General features: G+C 45.9%; 1 protein-coding gene across 3 annotated transcripts in view; it reads left to right on the top strand.

Annotated features, from left to right (window-relative positions):
* LOC125457606 (ephrin type-A receptor 3) overlaps positions 1–15587 on the top strand; it is a 340233-nt gene that overhangs the window by 17511 nt on the left and 307135 nt on the right. For all 3 annotated transcript variants that reach the window (XM_059651018.1, XM_059651017.1, XM_059651019.1), the window contains exon 2: positions 10926–10990. In XM_059651018.1, coding sequence (XP_059507001.1) covers positions 10926–10990 — 65 coding nt within the window. The remainder of the gene's footprint in view (positions 1–10925; positions 10991–15587) is intronic.

Below are 15587 nucleotides of genomic sequence, written 5' to 3'. Positions count from 1 at the left end.
GCAGGCAGAGTAGAAGATTCTTAAGAAAATGATTTACTCTCATTTGGAAAAGAATGGACTTATTAGTGATAGTCAGTATGGCTTTGTAGAGGGGAGATCTTGACTCAAATTTGACTAAGTTCTTTAAGTAAACAACCAAGATGATTTGGGGGTAGTATATATAAATCATATGGATGAAAATGCAAGTGGAAGAATTAGCAAGTTTGGAGATAATACAAAAACTAGTGGCATTGTGGATAGTGAGGAAGGTTGTTGAAGGATACAGCAGGATATAAATCAGCTGAAAAGTTGGACATAGAAATGACAGATATTTTAATCCAGAGAAGTGTGAGGTTATGCATTTTGGGAGGCCAATGCAAGAAGAAAGTCTACAGGACCCTTAGGAGTGTTGATGCACAGAGTACCTCGGTGTGCAAACTCCTAGAAAGTGGCAACACAAGTGGGTAAGGTGGTAAAGATGACGTACAACAGGCTTGCCTTCATTGGTCAGTGCACTGAGTGAAGAAGTTGGCAAGTCATTTACAGCTGTATAAAACTTGAGGCCACATTTGGAGCAGTGCATACGGCTCTGGTCACCATACCATAGGAAGGAGGTGGAGGCTTTAGGGATATGCAAAAGTGGTTTAACAGGATTTTGTCTGGATCGAGGTGTATTGGCTATGGTGAGAGGTTGGACAAACTTTGACATTTGAGGCTGAGGTCGGGGGTGGGGGTGAGGGGAGGTGACATGACCTGAGAGAAGCTCACAATTATGAGAGGTATGTTTAGGGTGGATAGTTAATCTTTCTCCCGGGGTTAAAATGTCAAACACTTGGGGGGCTAAGATTAACGTGAGGGAGGAGAAGTCTATAGAAGATGTGTGAGCCATGTATTTTTTTAAACACAGAGGGTGGTGGGTGCCTGGAATGCGCTGCCTGCAGAAGTAGTAGCAGCAAATACAATAGCAATGTTTAAGGGGCATTTAGACAGACCAATGAGCAGACAGGGAATAGAGAGGTACAGATCATGTGCAGGCAGATGGGATTAGTTTAGAATGGTGTTGAGGTTGGTACAGACATCATGGGCTGAAGGGATACTGTCCTATCTTCTATGTTCTATGTCCCTAGTCCCACTATGCCATTGGTTACAACATACGTTTAGAAATATTTTGCCTCGATCTCAATATGTTCAATTGTAAGTTTTATGTATGTCAGACTTTGAACAAGATATCTATTAAACATATTTCTTGTAATAAGCATGAGATTATCCACTGACTTATGATGAAACACAACCCATTCAATGAAAATGCAGAATTGGTTAATGCACACTTTAAAAGAGAAAGCATTTCTTAATTCAAACAGTCTAAAATACACTTAAATGCATACGTACGGATATACTCAGGTAGTGGGGAACAAAAGGATTTCTGTCTGCACAGATTCACTCTAAAAGGAAAAAAAAACACTCTTTTGCTCAGGATGATTATTCTTGAAGGTAATATTAGTAAAGCATAGAATGTTCTAAATTTTTGATCTGGTGGTCTTGCATAAATGCTCAAATAACCAAACCGGGTTTTTGGCAGACAGTTTGCTCAATAAATGCATTGCTGAGAAATTCACGCACTCTTCCAGAAGAACAACCTGTTTCATGCTGAGTGCACCCACAGAGATGTTTCAGAAACAGAAGACAAAAGCTGGACAATAAAATGTGAGGCTGGATGAACACAGCAGGCCAAGCAGCATCCCAGGAGCACAAAAGCTGACGTTTCGGGCCTAGACCCTTCATCAGAGAGGGGGATGGGGGGAGGGAACTGGAATAAATAGGGAGAGAGGGGGAGGCGGACCGAAGATGGAGAGTAAAGAAGATAGGTGGAGAGGGTGTAGGTGGGGAGGTAGGGAGGGGATAGGTCAGTCCAGGGAAGACGGACAGGTCAAGGAGGTGGGATGAGGTTAGTAGGTAGCTGGGGGTGCGGCTTGGGGTGGGAGGAAGGGATGGGTGAGAGGAAGAACCGGTTAGGGAGGCAGAGACAGGTTGGACTGGTTTTGGGATGCAGTGGGTGGGGGGGAGGAGCTGGGCTGGTTGTGTGGTGCAGTGGGGGGAGGGGATGAACTGGGCTGGTTTAGGGATGCAGTGGGGGAAGGGGAGATTTTGAAACTGGTGAAGTCCACATTGATACCATATGGCTGCAGGGTTCCCAGGCGGAATATGAGTTGCTGTTCCTGCAACCTTCGGGTGGCATCATATGGTATCAATGTGGACTTCACCAGTTTCAAAATCTCCCCTTCCCCCACTGCATCCCTAAACCAGCCCAGTTCATCCCCTCCCCCCACTGCACCACACAACCAGCCCAGCTCCCCCCCCCCCACCCACTGCATCCCAAAACCAGTCCAACCTGTCTCTGCCTCCCTAACCGGTTCTTCCTCTCACCCATCCCTTCCTCCCACCCCAAGCCGCACCCCCAGCTACCTACTAACCTCATCCCACCTCCTTGACCTGTCCGTCTTCCCTGGACTGACCTATCCCCTCCCTACCTCCCCACCTACACCCTCTCCACCTATCTTCTTTACTCTCCATCTTCGGTCCGCCTCCCCCTCTCTCCCTATTTATTCCAGTTCCCTCCCCCCATCCCCCTCTCTGATGAAGGGTCTAGGCCCGAAACGTCAGCTTTTGTGCTCCTGGGATGCTGCTTGGCCTGCTGTGTTCATCCAGCCTCACATTTTATTATCTTGGAATCTCCAGCATCTGCAGTTCCCATTATCTCTGATACAAAAGCTGGACATATTGTTTAAGTGTCTTTGCCCCAACTGATTCCAAACAGAGCCAAACCTCCTTGACACACGCTGTTCAAAAACAATTTCCATTAAAAGTCAGGTAGGTGACATTTGAGAAGTGGGTTCATGTAGTTGCCTGAAATTATTTGATTTCCACTAAGCCTCCTTTTTAAAATTTGAATTTAAAATCCAAGGTTCTCTCAATAACTTTTTTTTAGACGACAAAATCTAATCCATAACTTTGTATAGGACTTGTAATAGATTCACTTTTCCACAATTTTTAAACTCAGGTCCTCAGGAATGATGAAGTAACTTCAGGACATTAAGATCAAATAAGAACATTGGTAATTAGATTTCCATCTTCGCCTTCCATAAATTCTGCGAGGTGTGCTGGGAGGAATTAATTTGATCCATGTTCCCTTTTGGATTTGGAATGGATCAGTAAAACATTGGAATTCTGAACAAAATAATTTTAAAGTGTCTAATCCTAACTCAAGCAGACTATAATTTCAAATGCATTTTGTTATTTAATTAATTTTCAATTAATGATAGATAAAGTGAGAGATGAAAGCAATTAGCTGAAATAAATTGGACAGAAAGATCATCAGATTAGTTAGTGCACAGAAAATGTATGATGTTCAAACAGGATGTGATTACAATACAGACTTCTGTAAGCAAAAAGAATAAGTGGTGAAAACATTAAGGCAGATGTATATGAACTTTGTTAATGAAAGATTAATAAAATGAAGCTCAGTTTAGATTCCAGTAACATGTCAAGGTTGCAAATTGTATGAATTGGTTTGGAACAATGATATGGTGGAAGATAATCCATTGGCAAGATGTATATCAGAAATAAATGGAACCAAGGACGAATGCTTGGGAACTTTAGAGCAGAAATAGAGAAAGGAGCATGGGGAATGATTGTAAGAGATGCTCTGATTTTATTCCGAAATAAATATGGAACCTCGTGAAGGCAATGCCATGCACCTGGCCAGGAGGAGATCACTAGTGAAGCCCTATTAACATTGTGGAAATTGCAAAGAGAGATAAAGCAACACTTTTATACTAATCGAGAAAGCAACATCAAAAGCCATGGAAGCAATTTTGCTTGTTTGAAGAAATAAAGATAGGCTGGAGGAACTTAAACAATGAGTTATGATTGGGATACATTAAAATGCTTCATGCTTTAACAGCTGAATGGAGTCAAGCTGGATTTAGTCTCCAAAGTAAAGCACTAAGATGCTTTCCTTGAAACTCCTTACTTAAAGCATTTGAGCTACGCACGTTCTCTTAGGCTCTGGTAGAACTTCTGCCTCCACTCTCTAGGCTGGCTTTCTCTCCTTGGTGTTTTGTTGAGGTTTATTTTGTGTTCCTCAAGAAGCAATTCTACTGCTTCTTTATCAATGTGTTACGACTTTTTCTGATTATCCCTTGATCTGTTTCAACCCGATATGTTCTAGGTTGCCTTGTTTACTATGATCATTATTTCTCTCTGTTTACCCCCTCTCTATGCTATGCACTCAAATGATTCTATCCCTAAATGACCCTATGGCCTTGTTGGAAATAGATTGATGATAAATGTGGTTCATTTCTTCTTTGGCTGTACACCACACTCTGGAGTCTGAAATTTGTGATCACTACGCTGACTGCTGAATTATCAGGTGATGCTGTGTAATTCCCAAATAGGTTGCTCAAGAATTTCAAGTCCCAGCGCTCCTGGTTTTACTTGTTTCTCATTGAAGACCGGGAAATCATTTATGAGAATAAGATGTTAAAGTGACTGAAAGTACTGTAGTTTGACATTATTTAGTGTATAATCTGCCATGGTTTCTGTTTTTTCCTTATTTTGATACATTTCTCTTCTCACATTTGTACTTCCCAGATTTCTTTCATATTTGTCCCAGCCTGAAAATGTCTGGCAACTTCTGACCTGCAGGTTTCAACCTTTTTCTATGACTTGCACTTCAGAGAATCAACAGCGCAGAAATTGACCCATTGCATTTGTGCCTGACAGAAGAAAATCACCTAATTAATCCCATTTTCCTGCACTTGGCCCGTAGCCTTGTGGATGCACAACCAAACACTTCTATTTCCTCTGCTTCATTTACTGGTATTATTGATGGTCTGTTTTCTGGTATTCCTGCATGTATTCAGTTGTTGATTCATACTTCATTCGTCTCAATCTGAAATGTTTAATCACAGATGACAATTTTAGGTTTGTTCTTCTTTTGAAGGCAAAATGACCAATGGCTCATGGTTTGTTTTTGTTTTAAACTGCAAGCTACTTATTCAATTTAACACCAGTAGTGAATCGTCCATATAAATGTCTTAAATACTCTACATACATACCAGAAGGTTTACTGAAACTACAGCAGCTTGAATTAACATCGAACCACTCCTGAAAGAAGAAACATTTTTGAGATTCCTGTGAGGTACCTTTAGAATAATTGACAATTAGCCAAAGAAGACAATATTGAAAAGGTCAATGAGAAACTTGGTCAAACAGGGTTTTGTAGGGGCCTTTTTGTAGGCACAATAGAAAGGATGAGGTTGAAGCTTGTGAGCTAGATGGCCATTAGCGCGGCTGGCCGTTAGTGAAGCACTGAAGGAATGGGAGAAATGTAAGAAGTCAGAGTTAGAGTTTGTGGAAGACCTGATGACTTCTGACGTTCCAGGCATTGGTGAAAGAGTCCTATTGCACGAGTGGAATTTGTGGGGCATTATTGACATTTCTAGTTGTATTTGAATGTTATAGTCCATGGCTTTGTGAGCTATCTCCCTTTTTGTATACTGATTGCTGTTAATTTTCTTCTTGAAAATAAATCATTCCCTCTGCAAAAGTGGATAAACAAAGGTTGAGTATAGAATTCATCAAACTACACAGTTCATCTCCAGCACCATCTCTGATTCACTTTCGCTTTTCCAGCTCCATGCTGTCTTTCACCTCGGTAACAAGTAAAAAACACTTACCTCACAATTTTGATGTTATTGGAATAAATTTGTAACACAGGTGACAAATGATGTATTCTCTTGAAAATTAGACCATTGGTTAATTGGAGATTTGTTTAAACTTAGTTGGAGAAAATCATTCCAACGCTAGCTAGTAATGAAAGCCTTGTGGACACGAAGTGCAGGAGTACAAAGTGCTAACTTATAATGGTGTGACTGTATGAGGTAAGGCTGCTCAGCTCAGACACACTTATCACAGAGGAGCCAAAGCATGGTGTCAACTAACAGTTATTCAGAGGTGCTTTAATGCTGCTAACCAAAGCAACTTTCTGCTACTGATCTATAGTATGCGTATTATATCACACAATATTTAGCTGCTATATTTTGACAGACAATGCTTGTTCAAATGTGTGAATTTTAAATCAGTACTGTGCTAACTTCTAAGTGCATTGTTTGTTTATTATTGACCTAATGATCATCATTTCTAGCATATGCTGCTCAGGTCAGTAACAGCATGTGGGAAACTAATATTTAGAACTGAACAAGTCATTTATTAAGAGACCTTGCTTTTTATCACCATTTTCTGGAAAGTAAGACTTTGATCTCTCTCAATATCCAGCAATTCCTATGTTTGTAGGTTATGAATTTTCGGCCCTTGGAGTATTTGCAGTTCATTAATTACGGGCAAGAGCCATCCACGTGAGAGGATGCTTTTGGGGAGATGGTGAAGTAATGGTCATGTCACTGGACTCTAGGGCTTCCAGAGGCCCAGGCTAATGCTGCACAACTGGTGAATTTTAAATTGAATTAATAAATCTGCGATATAAAGCTGATCTCTAATGTTGACCATAACCACCGCCATTGATGGACCTTTGCTACCCAGCTGCTTAGTATTGCCCTTTACCAAAGCAAATCTTAACCTGTCTGGCCCTTATATGATACCAGACCCACAGTAATCTGTTTGACTTCTGACAGCCCTCTGAAATGCAAGCGAGATTTTCAATTCAAGCAATCAGGGATGCGCGAGAAATGTTTGTCTTGCCAGCAACATGTACATCCCATGAAAATATTTTTTATTTCAACAATTGCTATGGATAGCGATAACACGGTGTGAATCTGGATGAACACAGCAGGCCAAGCAGCATCAGAGCTGCAGGAAAGCTTGACGTTTCAGGTTGGGACCCATCTTCAGAAGAAGGGTCCCGACCCAAAATGTCAAGCTATCTTGCTCCTCTGCTACTTGGCCTGCTGTGTTCATCCAGCTTCACACCGTGTTATCTCAGATTCTCCAGCATCGGCAGTTCCTACTATCTCTTATTATGGATAGAGTTTGGTTCAAATGCATGCAAAGAGTTCTGAAGCCTTTTTAAAAAAAAATTATGAACAAATTCTCATCAAAAAACATTTGAGTTATGTGTTGTAGGATTTGTAAGAAAAATCAACATGCCCTGAGAAAACATGTTCCACTCGGTAGTCTTCTTTTAGCACAGATGCATTCGGTGTCAGGTGTGCAACCTAAAGCAGAACATTTCAAATTGGAATTCAGACAATGAAGCCCATTTATTGTTAATCAGGCTAATCTGAAATTGGGCCTCAGAAACATGCTAGAAACACATCCACTGTAAAGACAACTGGTAGTATTGCTATGGATGTTCATCCTCTAAACAAGTCTTGTTGCCAACCATTACAAACAGTCAACATGTATTGCCCACCAAAATGAAATCTTTGGACGGTATTGAAATCTGAACTGCTTGTTATCATTAAATGAAGTATTGACTTTAAAACGTTTAATTTTATGAGGCAAGCCATTATTTGGCCAATTACTGTATATTGCTAATAATAGGCTTTAATGCTGTGCATCAAACAGTTTAAACTACAACAATGATTAGAATGTAGTAAACAAATCCAACTTGATTTTTGTTCAACTCAAAGGCATCTAGTAGGGTTTTTAAGAGGCTGTATGTTTATGGCAACATCTCCGATTAGAATCCCTAAAGTGAACAGGCATGTCATTTAGTGATAATGGGAGATAATAAGATGTGAGGCTGGATGAACACAGCAGGAGCACAAAAGCTGATGTTTCGGGGCTAGACCCTTCATCAGAGAGGGGGATGGGGAGAGGGAACTGGAATAAATAGGGAGAGAGGGGGATGCGGACCGAAGATGGAGAGAAAAGAAGATAGGTAGGGAGGGGATAGGTCAGTCCAGGGAAGACGGACAGGTCAAGGAGGTGGGATGAGGTTAGTAGGTAGATGGGGGTGCGGCTTGGGGTGGGAGGAAGGGATGGGTGAGAGGAAGAAGAGATTAGGGAGGCAGAGACAGGTTGGACTGGTTTTGGGATGCAGTGGGAGGAGGGGACAAATTGGGCTGGTTTGGGATGCGGTGGGGGAAGGGGAGATTTTGAAGCTGGTGAAGTCCACATTGATACCATTGGGCTGCAGGGTTCCCAAGCTGAATATGAGTTGCTGTTCCTGTAACCTTTGGGTGGCATCATTGTGGCACTGCAGGAGGCCCATGATGGACATGTCATCTAAAGAATGGGAGGGGGAGTGGAAATGATTTGTGACTGGGAGTTGCAGTTGCTTATTGCGAACCGAGCGGAGGTGTTCTGCAAAGCAGTCCCCAAGCCTCCGCTTGGTTTCCCCAATGTGGAGGAAGCCACACCGGGTACAGTGGATGCAGTATACCACATTGGCAGATGTGCAGGTGAACCTCTGCTTAATGTGGAAAGTCATCTTGGGGCCTGGGATAGGGGTGAGGGAGGAGGTGTTGGGGCAAGTGTAGCATTTCCTGCGGTTGCAGGGGAAGGTGCCGGGTCTGGTGGGGTTGGAGGGGAGTGTGGAGCGAACAAGCGAGTCATGGAGAGAATGGTCTCTCCGGAAAGCAGACAAGGGTGGGGATGGAAAAATGTCTTGGGTGGTGGGGTCAGATTGTAAATGGTGGAAGTGTCGGAGGATGATGCGTTGTATCCGGAGGTTGGTGGGATGGTGTGTGAGAACGAGGGAGATCCTCTTTGGGCAGTTGTGGCAGGGGCGGGGTGTGAGGGATGTGTACGGGAAATGCGGGAGACGCGGTCAAGGGCGTTCTCGACCACTGTGGGGGGAAAGTTGCGGTCCTTGAAGAACTTGGACATCTGGGATGTGCGGGAGTGGAATGCCTCATCGTGGGAGCAGATGCGGCGGAGGCGGAGGAATTGGGAATAGGGGATGGAATTTTTGCAGGAGGGTGGGTGGGAGGAAGTGTATTCTAGGTAGCTGTGGGAGTCGGTGGGCTTGAAATGGACATCAGTTACAAGCTGGTTGCCTGAGATGGAGACTGAGAGGTCCAGGAAGGTAAGGGATGTGCTGGAGATGGCCCAGATAAGCTGAAGGTTGGGGTGGAAGGTGTTGGTGAAGTGGATGAACTGTTCGAGCTCCTCTGGGGAGCAAGAGGTGGTGCCGATACAGTCATCAATGTAACGGAGGAAGAGGTGGGGTTTGGGGCCTGTTTAGGTGCAGAAGAGGGACTGTTCCACATAACCTACAAAGAGGCAGGCATAGTTGGGGCCCATGCGGGTGCCCATGGCCACCCCCTTAGTCTGTAGGAAGTGGGAGGAATCGAAAGAGGAGTTGTTGAGGGTGAGGACGAGTTCGGCTAGGGCATGTCATTTAGCCCACTGAGCCCACACCGCCCCTCCAAAGAGCATCCCACCTCGACCCACCCTGTCTCTGTAACCCTAGTCAACCCACCTGCCAGCACATCCCTCGACACTGCGCAATTTAGCATGGCCAGTCCACCTCACCCACATATCTTTGGACTGTGGGAGGAAGCAGAGGCATGATAAGGAAACCCATGCAGGCATGGGGAAAATATGCAAACTCAAAACTCCTGAGGCTGGAATCAAATCTGAATCCCTGATGCTGTTAGGCAGCAGTGCTAACCACTTTATTTTCAGCAGAGATAATGGGAACTGCAGATGCTGGAGATTCCAAGATAATAAAATGTGAGGCTGGATGAACACAGCAGGCCAAGCAGCATCTCAGGAGCACAAAAGCTGACGTTTCGGGCCTAGACCCTTCATCAGAGAGGGGGATGGGGGGAGGGAACTGGAATAAATAGGGAGAGAGGGGGAGGCGGACCGAAGATGGAGAGTAAAGAAGATAGGTGGAGAGGGTGTAGGTGGGGAGGTAGGGAGGGGATAGGTCAGTCCAGGGAAGACGGACAGGTCAAGGAGGTGGGATGAGGTTAGTAGGTAGCTGGGGGTGCGGCTTGGGGTGGGAGGAAGGGATGGGTGAGAGGAAGAACCGGTTAGGGAGGCAGAGACAGGTTGGACTGGTTTTGGGATGCAGTGGGTGGGGGGGAAGAGCTGGGCTGGTTGTGTGGTGCAGTGGGGGGACCGCTTTGCAGAACACCTCCGCTCAGTTCGCAACAAACAACTGCACCTCCCAGTCGCAAACCATTTCCACTCCCCCTCCCATTCTCTTGATGACATGTCCATCATGGGCCTCCTGCACTGCCACAATGATGCCACCCGAAGGTTGCAGGAACAGCAACTCATATTCCGCCTGGGAACCCTGCAGCCATATGGTATCAATGTGGACTTCACCAGTTTCAAAATCTCCCCTTCCCCTACTGCATCCCTAAACCAGCCCAGTGCATCCCCTCCCCCCACTGCACCACACAACCAGCCCAGCTCTTCCCCCCCACCCACTGCATCCCAAAACCAGTCCAACCTGTCTCTGCCTCCCTAACCGGTTCTTCCTCTCACCCATCCCTTCTTCCCACCCCAAGCCGCACCCCCAGCTACCTACTAACCTCATCCCACCTCCTTGACCTGTCTGTCTTCCCTGGACTGACCTATCCCCTCCCTACCTCCCCACCTACACCCTCTCCACCTATCTTCTTTACTCTCCATCTTCGGTCCGCCTCCCCCTCTCTCCCTATTTATTCCAGTTCCCTCCCCCCATCCCCCTCTCTGATGAAGGGTCTAGGCCCGAAACGTCAGCTTTTGTGCTCCTGAGATGCTGCTTGGCCTGCTGTGTTCATCCAGCCTCACATTTTATTACTTTATTTTCAGCACTTGTTTTAAGTTCATTGCTCAGAATTAAATGAAATTTCTCCATTTTTGACCTTGTCTGACCACGCGTTAAATTCCAATTATTTGAGAGATTTGTGCAAGCTTTGTGCAGTTTTCAGAGATTCTGTCTTTCCTTACAAAGAACTAAACAGTTTGATTTTCTTTGTTTGCAGTTACCCTCTTGGATTCCATGTCAGCTCCTGGAGACTTGGGCTGGGTTGCATATCCTCCAGAAGGGGTGAGTATACAGTATTCCTCTTCTTTCAAGTAAGTTGCCTCACAAGGACAAAGCTGTTCAAGTTTAACATGTAATATTTGGTTTGAATCCTTTTGCCTTGATAACTACCTTTTACGCACTTCTAACAAAATTGCACGTTCACAGAACCGCAGAATTGTCATGGCACTGGAGACTCTTCAGTCAAGCATTATTTCCTGGAGTCAATCTCTTGCTTTTCTCCCCACACCCTTACACACTATTCCTATCCAAATAAACCAGCCTCCACTACATTTCCACCCCTAACTACTCTCTGTGCATGAGGTGTTTTTATTCCCCATACATCATCCTTCCTTTCTTTTTTTTTGCACATCACTTTAAATTTATACTCTCTCATTTTTGTTCCTTTAAGCAGAAACAGGTTTTCCTATCTAGTCTATCCAGCCTGTTCCTGATTTTAGAAAATCTCTACCAGATCTCCTCTAAGCCACCTTCTGTCCAAGAACACTCGCAAATTCTTCAGTCTTTCCATGATTCTCATTCCTGGATCAAGTCTTGCACTCTTGCCAATGTATTTACATCCTTCTTACAATGTGGCATCCAGGACTGTACAAAATATTCCAGCTGAGGTGTAACTAGTCTTGACTGCTTGAAAATTAATGCAGTGACCTAGCCACTCGAACTGCTTTGCTTTCTCTGTGATTTGCCTAGCTTAATGTGTTTGGTCAGCATTACGTCATTTACTGTAAGGCAGTTGAAGTGACAGTAATGGGAAATATATTTGCCTGTTGATCAATCAAAGAGGAGACTTGGAGATTTAAAGTTGTGGGATTTTGGTTGTAGGAAGGGAGGAGAAGAAATGATGAAACGCTATTTATTTTCACTTCTCAAAAGGTCTTTTGTTACCAGATTTTGTTTAAGCCAGGCAAGTTAGAAAGGAGAAGGGTCCAGACCTGAAACATCAGTTTTCCTGCTCCTGTGATGCTGCTTGTGTTCATCCAACTCTACACTTTGTTGTCTCAGATTCTCCAGTGTTGGCGGTTCCTACTATTTCTAGAAAGGAGAAAGATGTGGAGTTACAAGAACAGAGGAGGTATAAATGGAGAGTGTGAGGCAGGCATCGTCGCATGTAGCTGCCATCCAAAAAGAGGACAGAGGAGGTTAGGATTGTGTACAGTGTACAGTGTACATGAGTACAGTGAAAAGTTTACAAGTTGCCACATACAGTGCCATCTTAGGTATCTGTGTACAGATACTAGAGTACAAATTCTTGGAGGGGGGGGATGGTGTGTGGAGATAGAAATTCACAGTCCAGCATTACAAGCATAATGATGATGATTTCATTTATAAATATAAAGAAAAGAAACAAACTTCTTTCCTTTTTATAAAAAGAAAATTTTAAGACAAAGTCCATTTCACAGGTCCAGGACTGAGGAGCGCCCGCCCGCCCACCACCCCCCATCCCCCCACCAGCAAACCCTTTTAAAATCCCAGGCCAGACCCACCACAATGCCAAGGAAAATGCCACATGGAGTCACAGACTGAAGCCGCCAAAAGGAGACCCAATTTAAGTGTGGAAGGCTGTAATGTGCCTAATCAAAAGATAAGATGTTGTCACTCAAGCTTGCTGCTAGCTTCAGTAGAACAGTGGGACAGACTGAGGAGATGTAAATCAGGGCGGGTGTGTGGGAAGGAGAATTACTGTGACAGTCAGTCCAAACTATGGGACAACTGATTGTGATGTTGTTTGAAAAAGGCAATCTGCAGTTACATTGTGAGTGTCTCAATTTTTTTTGTCTGGTGACATTGTGCAATCACAAAGAGAGTTCCTGTAAGATCAAAATAGGGCACTGCTTCACAGATGGCAATTTGTAGGAGAATTTAAATACAGCAGAGCTAATTTCAATTTTTGATCTTCCCCAGCAGTGACCCATTCTTATGCAGGCATTCAGTGAGTGTTACCTGAGTTTGTAGGAAGTATTTGTAAATTTCTTGGCATGAGTGCTAACCTAATGGGTTACGTGGTAAGCCTGTTGTAGAGGGTGCCCAATTTTTCTTTATGTTGATGTTAGTGAAGAAAATCTACTGCACCAATGGGAAAATTACCTCATTGTTTTGGTATAAGCTTTTCTTTCTCAATCCCACTTCTTTGCATGTGTGTTACCCTCATGTCCTTGTGTACTGTCGTTTGTCTTTGTGTAGGGTGCGAACAAAAACTATGATGATGATGATGAGGATAAAAGCAAGAGCTACAAATGATGGAAATCAGATACAAAATAGAAAGCAAAAATAGCCAGCAAAACTCTGCAGGCGTGGCACCATCTGTGAACAGAAAGCAGGGCTAACATTTTGGGTCCAGTGACTAACATCTAGGCAAATGATGGCTTTTATACAGAAGGTGGGGTGAGGGGAGAGGAGGGATGGGAGAAAGCAAACAACAGGTGGAGCTAGAGGCTAAAAAGAGAAAAACAGTTGGAAAGACAAAAGAGATAATGGGAACTGCAGATGCTGGAGATTCCAAGATAATAAAATGTGAGGCTGGATAAACACAGCAGGCCAAGCAGCATCTCAGGAGCACAAAAGCTGACGTTTCGGGTCTGGACCCTTCATCAGAGAGGGGGATGGGGGGAGGGAACTGGAATAAATAGGGAGAGAGGGGGAGGCGGACCGAAGATGGAGAGAAAAGAAGATAGGTGGAGAGAGTATAGGTGGGGAGGTAGGGAGGGGATAGGTCAGTCCAGGGAAGACGGACAGGTCAAGGAGGTGGAATGAGGTTAGTAGGTAGCTGGGGGTGCGGCTTGGGGTGGGAGGAAGGGATGGGTGAGAGGAAGAACAGGTTAGGGAGGCAGAGACAGGTTGGACTGGTTTTGGGATGCAGTGGGTGTGGGGGAAGAGCTGGGCTGGTTGTGTGGTGCAGTGGGGGGAGGGGACGAACTGGGCTGGTTTAGGGATGCAGTAGGGGAAGGAGAGATTCATCTCTTCATCTCCAACTGCCGTCGAGCTCTTCATCTCCAACTGCCGTCGAGCTCTTCATCTCCAACTGCCGTCGAGACATTAACCGCCTCAACCTCTCCACCCCTCTCTTCCACTCCAACCTCTCCCCCGCAGAACGGGCAGCCCTCCGCTCCCTCCGCTCCAACCCCAACCTCACCATCAAACCCGCAGACAAGGGTGGCGCAGTTGTAGTATGGCGCACTGACCTCTACATCGCCGAGGCCAGACGCCAACTCTCCGACACCACCTTCTACCGCCCCCTAGATCATGACCCCACACCCGAGCACCAAACCATCATCTCCAACACCATTCATGACCTCATCACCTCAGGGGACCTCCTACCCACAGCCTCCAACCTCATTGTTCCCCAACCCCGCGCGGCCCGTTTCTATCTCCTTCCCAAAATCCACAAACCTGCCTGCCCTGGTCGACCCATCGTCTCAGCCTGCTCCTGCCCCACCGAACTCATCTCCACCTATCTGGACTCCGTTTTCTCCCCTTTGGTCCAGGAACTCCCCACCGACATCCGTGACACCACCCACGCCCTCGACCTCCTCCAGGACTTCAAATTCCCTGGCCCCAACACCTCATATTCACCATGGACGTCCAGTCCCTATACACCTGCATTCCGCATGCAGATGGCCTCAAGGCCCTCCGCTTCTTCCTGTCCCGCAGGCCCGACCAGTCCCCCTCCACCGACACTCTCATCCGCCTAGCTGAACTCGTCCTCACACTCAACAACTTCTCTTTTGACTCCTCCCACTTCCTACAGACTAAGGGGGTGACCGTGGGCACCCGCATGGGCCCCAGCTATGCCTGCCTCTTTGTAGGTTACGTGGAACAGTCCCTCTTCCGCACCTACACAGGCCCCAAACCCCACCTCTTCCTCCGGTACATTGATGACTGTATCGGCACCGCCTCTTGCTCCCCAGAGGAGCTCAAACAGTTCATCCACCTCACCAACACCTTCCACCCCAACCTTCAGTTCACCTGGGCCATCTCCAGCACATCCCTCACCTTCCTGGACCTCTCAGTCTCCATCTCAGGCAACCAGCTTGTAACTGATGTCCATTTCAAGCCCACCGACTCCCACAGCTGCCTAGAATACACCTTCTCCCACCCACCCTCCTGCAAAAATTCCATCCCCTATTCCCAATTCCTCCGCCTCCGCCGCATCTGCTCCCACGATAAGACATTCCACTCCCGCACATCCCAGATGTCCAAGTTCTTCAAGGACCGCAACTTTACCCCACAGGGATCGAGAACGCCCTTGACCGCGTCTCCCGTATTTCCCGCAACACATCGCTCACACCCCGCCCCCGCCACAACCGCCCTAAGAAGATCCCCCTCGTTCTCACACACCACCCTACCAACCTCCGGATACAACGCATCATCCTCCGACACTTTCGCCATTTACAATCCGACCCCACCACCCAAGACATTTTTCCATCCCCACCCCTGTCTGCTTTCCGGAGAGACCACTGTCTCCGTGACTCCCTTGTTCGCTCCACACTGCCCTCCAACCCCACCACATCCGGCACCTTCCCCTGCAACCGCAGGAAATGCTACACTTGCCCCCACACCTCCTCCCTCACCCCTATCCCAGGCCCCAAGATGACATTCCACA

This window comes from Stegostoma tigrinum, chromosome 14 (assembly GCF_030684315.1).
Source record: "Stegostoma tigrinum isolate sSteTig4 chromosome 14, sSteTig4.hap1, whole genome shotgun sequence".
NCBI lineage: Eukaryota > Metazoa > Chordata > Chondrichthyes > Orectolobiformes > Stegostomatidae > Stegostoma > Stegostoma tigrinum.
This window is presented reverse-complemented; position numbering and strand designations above follow the sequence as displayed.